Raw genomic sequence first — 16,627 nt, forward strand, 5'->3', positions numbered from 1 at the left:
CTGGCCTAACTGCAAGAGATTTCCTTATTGCGAATATAACTGGGGAAGAACAAAGAGAAACTAATACTTTCTGCAGCAGTCAGTTATTCCTGTGATAGTGTTTAGTACTGATATATCCTGCTTGTTATAGTGTTTATTATTTAGCATAGTAGGGTCAGCTAAACTATGTGATCTTGTGCACATTTTGAAGAGCTGAAAATCCAGAGTCTATTGAGTATCATGCTATTTGGAAACCCACTTTGATGACTCCCTACGTTTCTTTGCAGCTGGTCTCTGTCAAAGTACAATGAAGCATTTGGACTAAAAACGTTTATCACCATACTATAATGCTATGGGCAAAAAGAGCCTATGGGTGAGAAAAATACTATGGCTTGTCCTTAACTATCAGAGCAAGTCAGGATTTGTGCTTTTTTGCCTTTATAGAGTACTGCATCTCCTTTCGCTCTCCTAGAATTCTGCAAGGCTTTGTAGCCTACATCTGGGGCAGCACTACTTGCCTAGTGCTGTGAAAAACTGCAACCACTGTCCACACTGTAACTTATCATTCCCATATTGTCAGATCACATTTGTTACTCATGTTCTCCTCTATTAAAAAAAAAATATCATTAATTACAGGATTTATCGTCATATATACAAACTATTAGCATATACAGCTAGTCCAATTTTGCTGTATGCTAATGACATTTCATGGTTTGCAGGAGGTTTTTGCTCAGAAAGAATGCGATTTGTTTTTGAAGTTGTTTAATGCAACCTATCTGTTCAGCCAGCAGCTGTATTGACAGCTTCTTCTTAGCATTAAGTTTTTAAGTGAATTCATGGTTCTTGTAGAGCAATAAGTTAGTCTTTGAAAATGGAACAAAGGCTGAAGATGTCTGAGACAAAGAGGTGGCCGCTATGTTAGATTAATTGGATTTTATTCAGGTACTGGGTAAAATATTATTTACAAACGGTATGAAAGGCTTGGTCATTTCAGGATGTTTTTGAAAACATCTATTGCTTCATTATAAAGTCAAATTAGATTCTACTAATTACTGAATCAATACTGAAGTTACAGATGAATGCACTTTTCAAATTTTTATTTCAGGCCCTATTTCAGCTTCTTATAGGCAGAATTTTTGACATAGTTTGTTGCTGAGATGGCATTTAGATATAACTCCAACTATCCCACAAAAGATTTGCTGTTAATATCCAGGATTTAGAGCAATACTATCCCTAGTTACAGTGAGCAAAGGCTAGGCAGAGTAGGCAGGGCATGTGGTATGTGAATTGCCTCATGCTATGCAAAGTTATTACCATCTTTACATCTTTCTGGTCTTCTATTAAACTGCTTTAAACAGTATACAGTGAATAACTCTGAAACAATTTATAGTTGTGCGTCAGTGTTGTACTGAGAAATAGCTTGGATTGAAAGCAGATATTGAGTGAGTGAAGACTAATGATACTTCTCATTTAATCTTTGCAGGGAATTATAGCTGAACCAGTTAGAATTAAACCCTTGAGAACTAGTATTTTTGTTAGCTTGTTAAACTGATTTGCTAATTTTGATTGAAAATTAGAAAGAACACAAGTGCTATTTCCAGATTATTTATTCCTGTGCCAAATTGATTGCCTATTTCATTTTAAATATTTATGAACATCTCAATTTCATTCTGTTGTTGGTAGCGTTTATATTTATTTACTCTTACAGTTTTCCAAGATCTGGACACAGACATATCACAGTCATCTCAGTTCCCTTCCTGACTGTGCCATAGGTTTATGAGATATCTCATCTTCCAGAGCACTTTGAAAACCAAGGCTCTATCTCTTCTCTCAGCATATGCTGACTGCAATTAGGCACCAGTTCAGAAAAGGCTTTGTATGCATTCTGAATCCATGCCACATTTTTTGGTCTCGGGAGCTGCCAAATGCCTAAATGCTGTATTCAAGCCAGATGTCTAAATATATAAAATGAATGACTGAACAAAGCACCTCCTTAGTAAAGCATATGCCTATAGGACAGACACACCTGATGGGTATGAGACCAGCTCCAGAACATGATCTGCCAGCTCAAATCCCTGGCGGCTGAGAGACAGGCAGAATAATGTATATTCCTGAATGGGCTGTACAGGGGAGGAGCACCTTCATTCTCATTTTTTGCTTTCTTGATATAGACCACCAAGCCTCAGGAATCTCTCCTAGCAGTAAAGGCAAACTGTCACTTTTCAGAGGAGCATGCTTGTTTCTGGAATGCTGATATACTTGTTCAGGAGCGGGATCAGATGATTTGAGTACATAAATGTTTTTTTTTTTCCTGAGCAGCATACACTAGTCAATTAAGAATGGGCTACCTTGATCTTGTTAGTAAATTTACATATTATGAGATACATAGCAAAAAATATTTGTAAAATGTTCCAACTACATCACTGACTGTTAAGGCTGCATACATTTCCTCGTTAGCTGAAAGAACAGAGAAAGGAGATTAGAAATGAATGCAATACAGATGTTTAATGTACATTTGTTCAACTGTGATATTGGTCAAAACTGGAAAACACGTTGGAGTGGGTATGTTAACCCACATTACAAATGTTTTATCGTTTGTAGGGTAATGTTTGTTGAAATTGTTCATAGAGCGTTTTCATTAGACTTTGTAGTCTTTGACAGACTTCCTCAAAAGAAATAAGCATGACCTATTTATAATTATTTAATATTTATATTTATAGTCTTCCCAGACCTTGAAACTTTGGTGATCTTAAGAACTTCCCTGGCATAGTTTCCCTGTAATGTAAGGCTGGCTAGCCCCAGATTCTGAATGGTGCATGCGTGCACTGAGAGAGTCGGTGCATAATCTAAGAGAAATGCCTGCAAGGCATTAAAACGTGAACTCAGACACTATTATATGTGGGTGCATTATAAATAATTGTCTTAATAATCTTGAAGATAACTTAATTCATCCAAGAAAATTGTGATGAGGGGCTACTTACAGCTAATTCTGTTGGAAGCTTAAGTAGTGATAATTATCTCCTCTACAACTGTGTAAAACAACAACAAATAAGTCCTGAGCTGTTATTCCCAGTAACAGTGACAAGCATAGAGTGAAATAATTTCAGTAAGTTTTCTAAAGGACAGCAGTGGTGTAGGGGACCTCTTGCTAGCAGAGTGCCTTTTCTCTTCCTAGGTGTGGCAGTGTGGAGGAAGCGTTGAGGTTCTGCCTTGCTCCAGGATTGCTCACATTGAAAGAGCACATAAACCATACACAGAAGATCTAACTGCTCACGTTCGGAGAAATGCACTGAGGGTGGCTGAAGTCTGGATGGATGAATTTAAGAGCCATGTCTATATGGCATGGAATGTACCCCAAGAGGTGAGTCACAAAGACGTGTGTTTGCAAGCTTTGTCTTTACAGCCTTTGAGTTTTGGTTCCTACTCTGTGTTTTGATTTTATTCTAGGATTTCTTTGTATGCGTGTAAGTCTTATGTCTAGGCATAAAATAGAATAGCATATATGCTGACATATATGTGTAAATATGTATGTAGCTGTGTCTTCTAGAATTAATTCCTTTATCCTTAAAAACTAATTCCTTGTCAACCTCACTGATGAGTGTGCATGGAGATTTTAACCGAATAGTTGCAGAAATGTGAGAAGAGAAGCATCAAATCTGTGTTACACATCTTACTTTGAATTTGTCTTCAGTAAGAGAAAGACAAAATTCTATCAGATTTTTAAGGTAGTACTACCAAGGGGCAAGCAATTTTAACATCTACATACAAATGTGTATCAAAATTGTTATTATTACTTGTTAATTTGAAGTGTCTAGTCAGTACCAACATATCAGAAAGTCCATTGCAATAAATTTCAAAACAAAGACACATGGCTACATAGTTTTTAAAAATATTCTGGAACATGTCTTGACAGCTGAAATAGGCCTATAAAGCATGAGTTTGCTCACCACTTAGAAATTGCTACAGGAGACAATAGACTAGGTCAAATTCAGGTATCAGACTGGGTGCTAATATTTCTGCTTAATCTTTGTTTGTTCTAAGATTACACTGAAAGTGAAATACAGAAGAGAAAATCTTCTATACAAACATAGCTCCAGTTTAGGCAAAAAGGTGCATCTCACTGTGAGAGACATGTGGAGAGGACAGGCAGATGGCATGGCTAAATACTGTGGATAACTCTAGGAGTAATTCCCTACCTGGAAGCAGATGAAACTGTGTGGTTATGGACTCAGTAATGAAATGAATTCAGTTTTAACAGTCGTGATTTTTTATGAAATATCTTATTCCAAGATGTTAGCTACAGGGCCTGTTTGGTTTTCTGTTTTTGTTTTTCTCACGGAAGAATTCCTAGATCTGTGAAAGCCCTACAGTCAAATTTTTCCAAGGATTTTAATCCTTGAAAGTTTACAATGATAATAAAAATGAATTTGACTTGACAGTGTGCTGTGACTGCCCTCTTGGGAGCCCTGTGTGTGATTCTGAAGTACTGAAGGGTTCTAATGCAGATCTCAGATAGTGTGGTGATTTCTACATTGTAACTGCTTAGATAAATTGATTCAGAAAAGCACTTATAAAAACCCCAAGGAGAGATTGTTCAAGTGTCAGAAGACAGCTATGCATGAGTCCTCTGCTTAGTTATATTTTTTTTCCCCTTTTCCTGCTGTTACACTGAAGGAATACACTCAGTTGTTCTTGGTAATAAAGCCAGTATGCCATGTGCAAGCTCTTTTTCTTTTCCAGCTGCATGGAAGGATGTGATTACAGAAGCCCCAGATGCTCTTTATTTCCTCGTACAATAAACTGAAGAAACAAGCATTGGTGCATGCAAAGTTGCATGAGGAAAAAGCAGAGATGCAATGGACCAGTTTAGTGCCTGATCCTAGGAAGCCTTTTTAGTGCCAGAAGTTGCATGTCTGTAGCCGTATGCCTGCTTCCTCCTCTCCCTCATACAAGTGGCAGATATACTGGCAAGTATAGCCAGCATAGTGCATGGAATAGGATTTGTGCATGGGATCAGTTTTACAGCACTCTGCAGCATGTTGCTCTATTTAGTCACTTGCTAGAGGCAGAAAAAAATAGTAGATTAAGGAGTAGTTTCCATGAAGTTCTCTGAAGGATGCTGGGTTTGAGGGGAGAGGAATCATTATCCCCTATAATATTTATTCCAAATCTTGGTTTCCTATTTATTCCTATTATACTAAAATTATACTTTGCTAATGTGAAAACCAATGTCATGTTAGTTTGAAAATGCTTCTGTAGCAAAACCTAATTTTTTCAAATTAGTGTTCACTCAATGCAATAAGAAGTCTTTAGCAGCTCAGAAAGCTTGGTACTTGTAAGGATATCTCATTGATATGTGACCAAGGTCATCCAGTGATCCCAATGTTTGTTTTTTTAAATCATATCAGTGGCCAACAAAAGCTTCAGGATATTTATGGCCATTAGAGTTTGTTGCTTAAGTAGAAATATTGTAAGATTTCCCTAAAGTGAAAGTTTATTTATCCTGTGGTTTTTGTTCTGAGGCAAAAGGGATGGAGAACAATGTAGAGCAAAATGTCTTGCATTACTTTCAGTCAAATAGCAGCCGTGGATTTGCACTTAGTTCCCTCTCTGAAATTTTCTGTTGCATGATTTTAATGTGATGATGTATTGATTTTTATATACAGGGACTTTATGACATTCACATCTTATGATCTACTAAGAAGTATGTCACATGAAATTAGCTAGCTAGAAATGTAAAGGAGAATAGAAGTTAAGGGAGAGAACATTCTGTAATTGCTTTTAACAAAAATATCAAGTTTTCTTCTTATATTACCATAGAAATTTAATAAGTGATATTTCACAAAGGTGAGCTGCTCTTCTCTGCTTCTTCCTCTGCTTCTTCTTCTGGTCTTCGCAGTGAAGCAATAAACTCAGACTTCAGAAATGGCCAGAAAGTGTAATATACTAATGATTAGGCCACAGTGGGACATCAGCAGTAAGGTTGTTTCCAGGGCAGCTTGCTACCAACTGCCAATTACTTTTGGATTTGGAAAGTGCCAGGAAATTAGAAAACAACAGTTGTATTTATTGGAAGCTAGGTGTAAACCCCACTGAAGTCATTAGGAGTATTTCCATTGACCAGAGCAGACTTGTAAAAGACCTCACCATGGTGACCTAAATCATACTTACTAGGGGCATTTACAGAGTGTGTGAGTAACAGAAGCAATTCATGACCAAAGGCTGGTAATCATCATAGGTCATAGTAATCTTTGCAGTGAGGAGTGAGTCTGGGTTGTCAAAATATACAGAAAAAAATTGTATTGTAATGCATTGTCTGCTTTTTTTCTGCCTTTTGTTTTATGTGCAGGACTCTGGAATTGATATTGGTGATATTTCTGAGAGGAAGGCCCTGAGGAAGAAGCTTCAGTGCAAGACTTTTAGGTGGTATCTTGTCAGTGTGTACCCAGAAATGAGAATGTATTCAGATACTGTCGCCTATGGGGTGGTAAGAACCTTGTTTACATTTCCTATTTTAAAAAGGTGGGAGGTGGAATTGAGTAATAGTAGAAGTAATTCATGAAGAAAACGCCTGGCTCCAAATAAAAGAACCAGATGAACTTGGAAGTCGCTACTTAAATGATTTCTTAGGCTGGTTAGTTGACAGAGGCTGCTGCTCCACTGTAGCTCATGCTGAGATATTCTGTACATTGTTGTCTTCCTTGTTTTTTGTTTGTTTGTTTGTTTAATGGCTCACAATCCACTTGATATTGAAGGCATGATTTTTTAAACATGCTGGAGATGTCAGTAAGAAGGTGTGCAATCAGCAGGTGAATTAGCAAAGCAGGCTCTACTGCAGGCTCCTTAATATTGCAGTCAGAGCCTTAAATGTCTGTATCTTGGAATTATCATTGTCATTAATTGTGTGACAGTAGTACCCTTGTCGGTGTTGAAATCGTGTTTGAGTTGCAGTGTGCTAATTAAAGCAGAGACAATTCTTACTCCTAGAAAACCTGCAATATAAATAGGACAGGTGTACATGACATGGAAGATGAGCATAGAAAGTTAATACAGGTGCATAATAAGCAAGTAGAGCAAGGATGTCCTTTTCACATTCTCTATTCAGTGTAATATTCACAAAAATTCATTCCTATGAATTAAATTTGGTGGGTTTTTTTTAATGTTAATTTGTTTTGTGTGGAAGTTCTAGATAAGAAATGTAACTCTTAGTACTTACACTACATACAAATGAAAGATTTTAAGACATTCCTTCACAAAAAGAAGTCCCTTGAGAGCCCACAAGAGCAGCCGCTCTTTTATAGCAAATGAAGTGATTATGTGCCCCACGAAGTTCAGTGATGCCTTTGATGATCAATTGAAATAATGCTGGCTTTTCACACAGTCCGAAGATAACAGAAAAACAGTTCCAGCAACAATTTAGATCATTGTTAAATGCATGAGATAATGGTTACCTTCCAAAATAGCTCAGAACAATGTCAAAATCAGATTTCTCTGCAAGAAACCTGTTCCACAGTCTGTATAGAGTTTCCCTCGGCAGTACTATGATCAATAGATGGTGGCCTAAGGAGGAAGAAGCATAGCTGCTGATAGATGTGTGGATCTGCTTATGGTGTGGAATAGCTAAGGTACTTGTTGCAGAGTCTAAGAATTACTTCAGCAGCATCTATATCAAAATGGAAGTCAGCAAGTAAGCACTATATGATCTTATATTCTGCTGAGATTTTTTCATCAGCCTTTGAACGTTCTTTGCTGGCAATATGCAAGCCAAAAAGAATCAGGAGAGTTCATTACAGAAGTACTGAACTCACTGGTCAGCAGAAAATGAATATTTAGGTACTGTATAATGATGCACACGATCCAGCTTTCTGTCTGCAATCCATCAGCATCCTCATCAACTAAATACAATGTGAAGAGTAGGCTGGATTTCATTATTTGTCTTATCACAAATGAAATAGTGGGCAGCTGTGGCAATGTATTGGTATAGATAGAGTGTTTTATGAAATGCACTGCAGTTTTATGAAACACTGTATAAAATAAAAAAAAATGCAATCCCCAAAGCTTTATAATAAAAGAGTTGCTTACATCTCTCATCTTCCTTCATGTCTGCTTTCCTGCTTTTACCACATCTTATCATGGAGGAGTGATATTTCAAAGCAAGTCAGCTGCTCTGCTTGCTGATACCCATCAGTGCTTCTGTTCATGAGCTGTCTTAATCTTTTTGTCGAATTACTGGTATTTCCATTAGTTTTAAAATGCTGATAAGCTACGAAAGCCATCTGAATGGGCATTGCTTGATCATCTGGAATAAAAAAATTAAAATGGTGACGTTTTCCTCTCGTGTTACTCAAAAAACACTGAAATCAGGTATCACAGTATACTAGCATGATATTAGGCTATATATGCAGTAGGTGATTATGCCAAATATGATACAACAGAATTATGCGCAGAAAGCCTTAGATATCTACAGTTTATATACAGCCTTTCGTTTAAAAACATTGTAGGATGGTTTTGATTGGTGATTTTTTTTTTTTTTTAATGATGCATATGCATTTGTTATCTTCAACTATTTCACATGAAACATCCATTGGATACCAGTTCCAGAGCTCACAGAAATAGTTATGTGGGGCATTTCCAGAAAGTCAACAGCGTACTTTGTCTGTAGAGGAAAGTGATTTGTTTGCTCTAAGCATGTAGATTTGTCTCCTTGTTATTTCAGAGGTTAAGATTAGATTTTGGGAAATTGAAACTCCCAGAGCCCATTTTCTTGCTAGATTGTGCAGATCTGACAAAATTAGAAAAAATCTAAAACTTCTTTTGTCAGGAAAAAAATAAAATACAATGTTGCTGCTGAAATAATGGCTTGACAATCAAAGGTAAGAGGATTTATGAGTTCTGCCATACCCTCAGAGTTAGTAGAAAATAATGTCAGTGGAGCTAAAAGCTAATGTATTTAGCATAAGGCTGGTTCCTTGATTCTAGCATTGTGTTTGAAATAATTTTGCAAATACCGAGTTTCAGTAGCCTATCTCTGTTTACTGTAAGGCTGTAAGTTTACAAAGGAGCAGGTGGCAATAATGACTAATGATTTATGGATTTTTTTTCTCTTTCCCTCACAATGGATTGGTGATCTGGTTATATTTTGCCATATAATTACAATTAAACCTTGGTAATCTAAAACCACATTGCAGAAGTTTATTTTGGGTTTCCACACAGCCATCAGATTTTGGAAGGGGATGGTTCCTAAGAGTCTTGTGACTTTGTACACCTCCCATTAGATCAGGTTGTCAGTAGCCCCATTCAAGCTGGCCTTGGGCACCTGCAGGGATGGGGAATAACTCCAGGCGAGGCCTCACCAGGAGCAGGGGCAGAGAATCATCCCTCTGGATCTGCTGGTTACATTTGTTTTTATGCAGCCCAGGATACAGCTGGCTTTCTATGCTGCAAGCGCACCTGCTGACAACTCATGTCCAGTTTTTCATCCATCAACACCTCCAAGACCTTCTCCTCAGAGCTGCTCTACATCCATTCATCTTTGTCTGATGTTTGCAGCTTCCCAACCCAGGTGCAGGACCTTGCACTTGGCCTTGTTGAAATTCTTGGGGTTCGCATGGTATGGTTGACTGGTCAGCAGTTTCCATGGTCTTTCTCTCTACTGTTTTGAAAAATGGGTGTGATATTTCCCTTTTTTCAGTCACTTTTTGATCCCAAATGCCTATTTTGTCTTTAATATTAATATTTATTGTCTGTTACTGAAGTTAGTATGTTCAGAGTTAAGATCTGGAATTCTTTGGAAGATGAATTTACATTGTTAAATGTATTCACTGACTAACTTAAGTCTCTGACTTGTCCACGGCTCTTACATACCAGTACACTTCTAGATTTACATTCTAAGCATATCAAGTTGTTTTTCTCAAAGGAGATCCTTGTACATAGCTGGCAGCACTGCTTGTTTAGTCTCAGACTCCATCAGACAATTTCTTTGTGTTCTCTGAACCTCTCTTAAAGCAGTGTACATCTTTTTATGTGCCTATGGGTTTACAACCCACATCTCTGACATCACAGACTAGAGAGACCTTTTAGCTATCTGTGCTCATTGATTTGGCACTTATCTTACAGAAAATTGTGTCTCAGCATTGTCGAGATAATATATAGGGACTAGTAGTTTGCAGTCCTTTCATAGCTGGATTGCTGTAGGTAGGTTAGCCCTGAGTAATGCAAAGAAGCCCTAGTGCATACCAATTGGCCAGTAGTCTCTAATCGTCAGCAGAAGGGGATATTTGAATTATTTCCAGAAATCAGAAAACTCTCCTGAGATATTCTAAAACGCAGTTTTATTAGACTGTTTAAAACTATGGCTATACACCTCAGTTACCTGCATGCTGGTTTAAAAAAAGAAATAAAAAGTCTCAGTATACAGGGTATACCTTAAGAGGAACACTTAATATTTATGTATTTATATAGAGACTTTATATAAAGAATTTTTCTCCATATAGATAACTGCTCTCTGAAGGCTTTTTGATGCTCCCTGAAATATTGTGAAACCTTATTGAAATTAGAAGTGTTAGACAATCTACAAGGAAATACTTAGTCCAGGTGCTTTTTCTTTAAAGAGTTTCACTTCAACTATGTTTACTTTTGCGTATTACAAATACATACAATTTTATTTCAAAGAAAATAATGCAATCATAACACTTTTTTTTTTCTGGTCTTATGTCTTGCTTGATCTCTTTATGTTTATTTTAGTTGCAGAATTCCTTGAAAAATGATTTGTGCCTTGATCAAGGACCAGACACAGAGAATATCCCAATCATGTATATCTGCCATGGAATGACACCACAGGTTAGTTTGTTTCATGATGTCATACGTTGCTGCTGCTTTTTGTAGAGTGTGTAAGAAGAGCCATCTTGTACCTGCCATGGTCTTCCTGCGACAGTATCTCCTTTATTCCCTTCAGTGTCTCTTTTACAGAAGTCTGGAATATTAATTCTGCTCTAAATTGAGAATCTATTAGCGCTTTGAAAAAGAAGTTTGTTTATTCATTTTGAAAGAATTTAAGAAATAGGAGAGTCAGCACTGACCTGTATTTGTTGCTAAACAAATCGTTCACTTTTTTAACTGCGTATTGTATGAATGAAACAATGCATTTTAAAGTACTTTATGTGCATCCATGAACACATTCATAATTTATTTATACATTATCTGAAGTGATTTTTTCTCTTGATACTAGATGATCTCATAGGTCGTTTCCAACCTTGTGATTCTATGATTCTATATATTTACCGTCTCATTTTCATAAATCTGAAATTCAGACAACTTCTTCACACTATAGAGCTGTGTCAAAAACCAGACCCCATTCTTGTCAAATCTCTTCTTTAGAAGTTCCTTCTCTGTTGTTGTCCTTTTATTCTTCCTGGTAAGCTGGAGAGATCCCAGATGACTGGAGACTTGCCAACGTGACTTATGGACAGGGTCTATAAGAAAGGTTGTAAGGAGGATCTGGGGAAACACAAGTCTGTCAGCCTGACCTCAGTGCCAGGAAAGGTTATGGAACAGATCATCTTGAGTGCAATCTCACAGTACATGCAGTCAAACAGGTGATCAGGCCCAACTGCCATGTGTTCATAAATGGCAGGTCCAACCTGACCTTCTGTGACCAACTGGCCCACCTGGTGGATGAGGGAAAGGCTGTTGACATAGCCTACCTAGCCTTCAGCGAAGCCTCTCTCCCAAAGCATTCTCCTGAGAAAGTTGGCAACCCGTGGCTTGGACAGGTACATCCTTTGCTGGGTAAAGAACAAGTTAGAACGTCAGGCCCAGAGAGTGATGGTGGAGTGGTGTTAAATCCAGCTTGTGACTGGCCCCAGCTGGTTCTCCAGGGCTTGGTATTGGGGCGCATCCTGCTTAATATCTTGATTGCTTATCTATATGAGGGGATTGTGTGCACCGTCAGTATGTTTGCAGAGAACATCAAGCTGGGGGGAAATGTCAGTCTGTCTGAAGGTAGGATGGCCCTACAGAGTGAACTGGTCAGGCTGGAGCAATGAACTGATTCTAATATGCTCTGAATTCTTTCTATTGTCTTGCACAACAATTGTACTTAATATCTTAGAAAACGGAAGGTTAACGATACGGCATCTCCCCAAGCAGCCAAGTGTCTGGGCATAGGTAGAAGCTTTTCTAGGCAAATATGACAGTAAAAATAACATTTTGTATGGTCTAAAACATGCTTGTCAAAGATGGAAATACAAATTATATAACTCTGGAAAGTAATATAAGCAAAAATGACACATTTGTGAAGAAAACATTTGTGAGAGTGATTGAAGACTCAGAATTGCCTCCAGTTTGAATCATTTTTTGCTCCAACTGCCTTTTATATTCATTTTCTCTAAAGGACCCTTATTGTACTTCACTTAAATAATGTGGTTTTACCCTTGGAATTGTTAGTTATGTGATTTGACTATACAGTAAATAAATCATCCTAGCATTTCAGATATAAACATAGGACAAAAAATAATCTTTTTCCCTGTACCTGGATATCCTGGTGAGCTGAAAACGTGAATTTGATGAAATGCAGATGAATTCTGTCCTTTCTTGCCAAGTTACACATGCTGTAATTGTGTTTTGTAATGACTTCCTTCACTAAGGACCTTTAATATTGATCCTCAGTGGCATCATGCTTGAGTAAATTATGAATTATGAGGACAGAAATATTTGAACATCCAATCCATCAGACTCATTCACGGCATGGGCTGTGCCTTATTTGTCACATAGTTATGAAGTAAACACTGTTTGCCTTCAGCATGCTTTTAAGGTAGTCCTTAGGGTAAGCTAAGGAGTTGTGTAATTTCACCCAGAAGCCAGAGCCATTATTCTTCATCTTCTTGGCATATCATCTGTGATAACAACATATGATAGGCATATTTGTGAAATCCAATTGGAAAATTTAATTACAGCTAAGAGGCAAACAATAATAGCAACAAAGAGTCACTTTAGTTAGACTTAGTATTCACTAGATCAAGAATTAGCTTTGAAAATCAGCTGAAGATCTGTGTAAGTGAGATGGTGGCTAATAATTGACAGAGAAGGGGGCAAGGGAAAATGTTTTGGTTTTTTTTTTTTCATAGTTGCAAAATTGTCTCCTTCTTACGATTGTGTATTTAACTACTTTATAACAAATGAAAATAAACGTAATCCATTAAAAGCAACCCACGTTGCAAGCAAGATCAGTGTAATCAGTGGGAACTTTGTAAGAGAAGCGCAGTCTTTCTCTATGTGAAGGATTATAGTATTAATAAGGATAGCTCTAACAAAAACTATATTGCATGCTTTTAAGAGATTTCCATTGCACGTATAGAATTTCTTGTTTGAGCAGAGCTGCAGCTATTTGCATGTCTACTAGCATATTGGAAATATTTGAAAAAATATTTTGTTTTATCTTAGTGAACCAGCTAGTGAATGCAAAAGATACTGGTAAGATGCTAGCTTTATTCTAATATGGCAAAATGCTTTATAAAGGAAATTATTTTGCCCACCTAGCAGTTTTTATAGAACACATCAGTTAAAAATGCTGAGTATCATGAGTCAAGGCTTTGATGAAACCATTACTAGCTCTGGTGCAAAACTTTGCTGTTGCAGCTCTATCACTTGCTGCTTAAAGAGCTAGCATGTGCTGCTAGCATGCAGAACTTTACACAGCTGCACTTAAATGTGCCTTACCATATCTCCCTGCCAAGATCTATTTCCACCTTTGCTGTTTAAGCTGCTGTAAGCAGTAACTTCCTTTTCTTTCCTCTGCCTTCTTTCAAAATGTTTATGTACTCTTACTTGTGTGGGGAAAAGGTTAGATGAGGTATTTGACATGAAGTAATAGTTATGGAATTGTATGTGTGGCTGCTGTTTGTTTTTAGCATGTTTCATACAAGAAAGAAATCACCGAAGTCATCAGTGAAGAAGAAAATATCGGCACACCTAATGTTGAAGCACATACTCCATCTTTTGCAGACAGTACTGAGAATATAGTTGTATAATCAATGAATGTACCAATGTTATAATTATGAAATATACAAGAGAGTTTGGCTATGCAGTTATTATACCAAAAGAGAATAGATAGAGTGCTAACCCGTATTCTCGGCTCATTATGAAACTCCAGTGGAGGGATCTCCAGAAGAGATCCTTCCCCACTGGCAGTCAGCTCATGAATGGGTGTAGGAGAGGTGCAGCCAGGCTCCATCCCTTCCAGTAGCACAGGAGAATTGCCTTCACCTGTGCTCCTGTGGCTGACCCCTTGCTCGCCTCAGGTGATCAATCAGAGCTTCAGGCCGTGACTCAGTAATTCCCATACAATAGTAATACAGTGAAAAGCAATAGTTAAAATAGATTCCCACTACTCTTGCATGAGAACAGCTCGGAGGTAAAGCATAGCGACCCACAGTTGTACTTGGCCAAAGAAGGTACAATGGAGATATCTGCAGGGATGTGAGGACGAAACTCCCCTTTCATATGATGATAGAGGGAAGCAGGAGAAAACTGGCAGGTGGACTGACTATAAGAAAAAAGGTGAGAGGAGAGAAATGTAAAGGAAAAAGTTGCAAGACAGAGTAAAAGTTTTGGCAGAACAGTGCAAAACATAAAGTACATGTGAGGTGTTGGGGATTTTTTTCTTCTTAAGTGGTTCATGAATCAATGCATTAAGGTACTCTTTTAATTCTTGAACTGGAAGGAGCAAAGCCACTGTCAGTAACATGTTCAGACCTTAGAGATGTCCATTTCCTGCAGTGCCCCAGTTTTGCACGGAAAAGATGATTGCTTGAAGCTGCAGAAAGTACATGCCCCAGGCTTCAGTGAATTGTCTTCCTAATTCTGGGACCCGCGTGAACCTGAATGTATGGTGCTGTCTAAGATCACTGTTTAGTCAGGCCTGTAATCTTAAAGGCAGACTGATGACAGTGTGTCACATGCATTAAATCTACTCCTGAGTGTTTGGAAGCTTCTTTGCTGTACACGAAACACCACATTATTACAGCCTTTATAACTGTTGTGTAATAAACAAGTACCATCAGCCAATGAATTGGTATTTTAGGAGCAGATTTACCTTGAAAAGTGCTTGTGATTGAAGGGAAAATGGGCAGTTCCGTGTCTTCCCTTGTTCAGTTTCTTCTGGCTCATATCTTTCTCAGCTGGTAAGCAGTTAAATCAGGAAGCTCATCCAAGGATGTGAAAGTCAGCATAAAATACATTCTGAAGGAATTGAAGGTAAGGGCCAGTGTCAGAAGACTAGATTTGAGGAATTACTAGAAAAGAAATGCAGGTGAGAAGGGACATCAGTTCATATCCTTTCATATTCTTGCAAGAGATTGCAGAACTGACACTCAGAAACCAATGACTACAGCCCTATCCAGTGTGAATTATTGCTTCTCCACTGAAGGGGAAGGAAAGGAAGCCATGACAATAAGCAGAGCTGCACCAGCTGACACTGTATGAGGCTCTGACCTGAAAGCTTAATGTTGTATTCTAAGCACAGCATGTGAAGTACTGGAAGCTGCAATTACAAGAATTCTCTTGAACTTCTAAAAGCTCTTTGTATGATTTATGAGTGCTTGTTTTTAAACGTTATTCAGGTATGTTTTCATAAAAAAAAAATTTTTTCTTCAGTGTACTTTTTTACTGTGGTGAGTGTTTGTAGACAGATACTTGTTAATTCGTTTACTAAAATACATAGGATTAAAAATGACTGTCAGTGAAACAGTGAACAGTTATCAGTTCAATTTGCAAATCCCAGAAAAAATCAATTCATCAAATAATTAATTAATCAATTAATCAAATAATTTAGGTTTCTTGGCAAATATGTTGGGGTCAGTTTATTTTCAGAGAATACTGTAGGGATCTCCAGAGTAAAACTAATGTGATCTTCAGGTTATTGAGATGCTACAAATATAAGCATCTCAAAATTAAGTTTTCTTGGAACCTTAATTGTAATAATTCACTTCCAGTGTGAAAAGTTTTCCTGACATTTCTGTGTGTAATGAAATCCACGTTGTGCTAAGAATGCTGCTAAAATAAGCACATGCTTTGTCAGAATGGGCATTAAGAGAATTTGGACACAGAAACAATAGCCTTGCCTTCTTAGGGGAGTGGATTTCCATGTATCTGAAGTACCCTGACCAAGATTATATACCATGTTGTAACGGGAAGTTAATTGATAAAATGTGATTATATACTTCAGTACAGTTCAGACTTCCCCTGACGCCTCTCCATTTACTTTAAAAAAAATTATATCACAAAAGTCCTGAGTACTGCCCCTGATTTTCCCTGGTAGTTTCAGTTCTGCTGCCAACAGTGCACCACAATACACTGCTGTCATAAGTAGTTTTGTATAAAGGAATTTCTGTTTTTAAGAGCAGCACATAACTGTGATGATTCAGATCCCTAGCTGGGTTATGGATGAATATATGTTCATTTTCTCCTACAGCCAGAAATTTGTTTCAAAACATAATAATTATTTTAGATCCCAAATACGCTCTTAGAAACGAGTAGGATCAAGTTTTTAAGTGTGTAAAGCATGTAAGTGCTGCGTATCAGGGCTCTGTGCAAGGAAGTCATTGAGCAGAAGGCCCCGCATCTAGCAGCTTCCAATACTGGCACGTTTTTG

At 37.6% G+C, this 16,627-nt stretch overlaps 1 protein-coding gene across 2 annotated transcripts in view; it reads left to right on the top strand.

Moving 5' to 3' along the window:
* The window catches only part of GALNT18 (polypeptide N-acetylgalactosaminyltransferase 18), a gene marked incomplete at both ends in the record, with an annotated part of 210,079 nt that overhangs the window by 159,440 nt on the left and 34,012 nt on the right, over positions 1 to 16,627 (top strand). The window contains 3 exons of one of the 2 annotated variants that reach the window (XM_079537234.1): positions 3,155 to 3,340; positions 6,329 to 6,466; positions 10,723 to 10,818. In XM_079537234.1, the coding sequence (XP_079393360.1) occupies positions 3,155 to 3,340; positions 6,329 to 6,466; positions 10,723 to 10,818 (420 nt within the window). The remainder of the gene's footprint in view (positions 1 to 3,154; positions 3,341 to 6,328; positions 6,467 to 10,722; positions 10,819 to 16,627) is intronic. The other variant, XM_079537233.1, reaches the window with a different exon arrangement.

The sequence above is a fragment of the Tetrao urogallus genome (genome assembly GCF_951394365.1).
Source record: "Tetrao urogallus genome assembly, chromosome: 6".
Taxonomy (NCBI): domain Eukaryota; kingdom Metazoa; phylum Chordata; class Aves; order Galliformes; family Phasianidae; genus Tetrao; species Tetrao urogallus.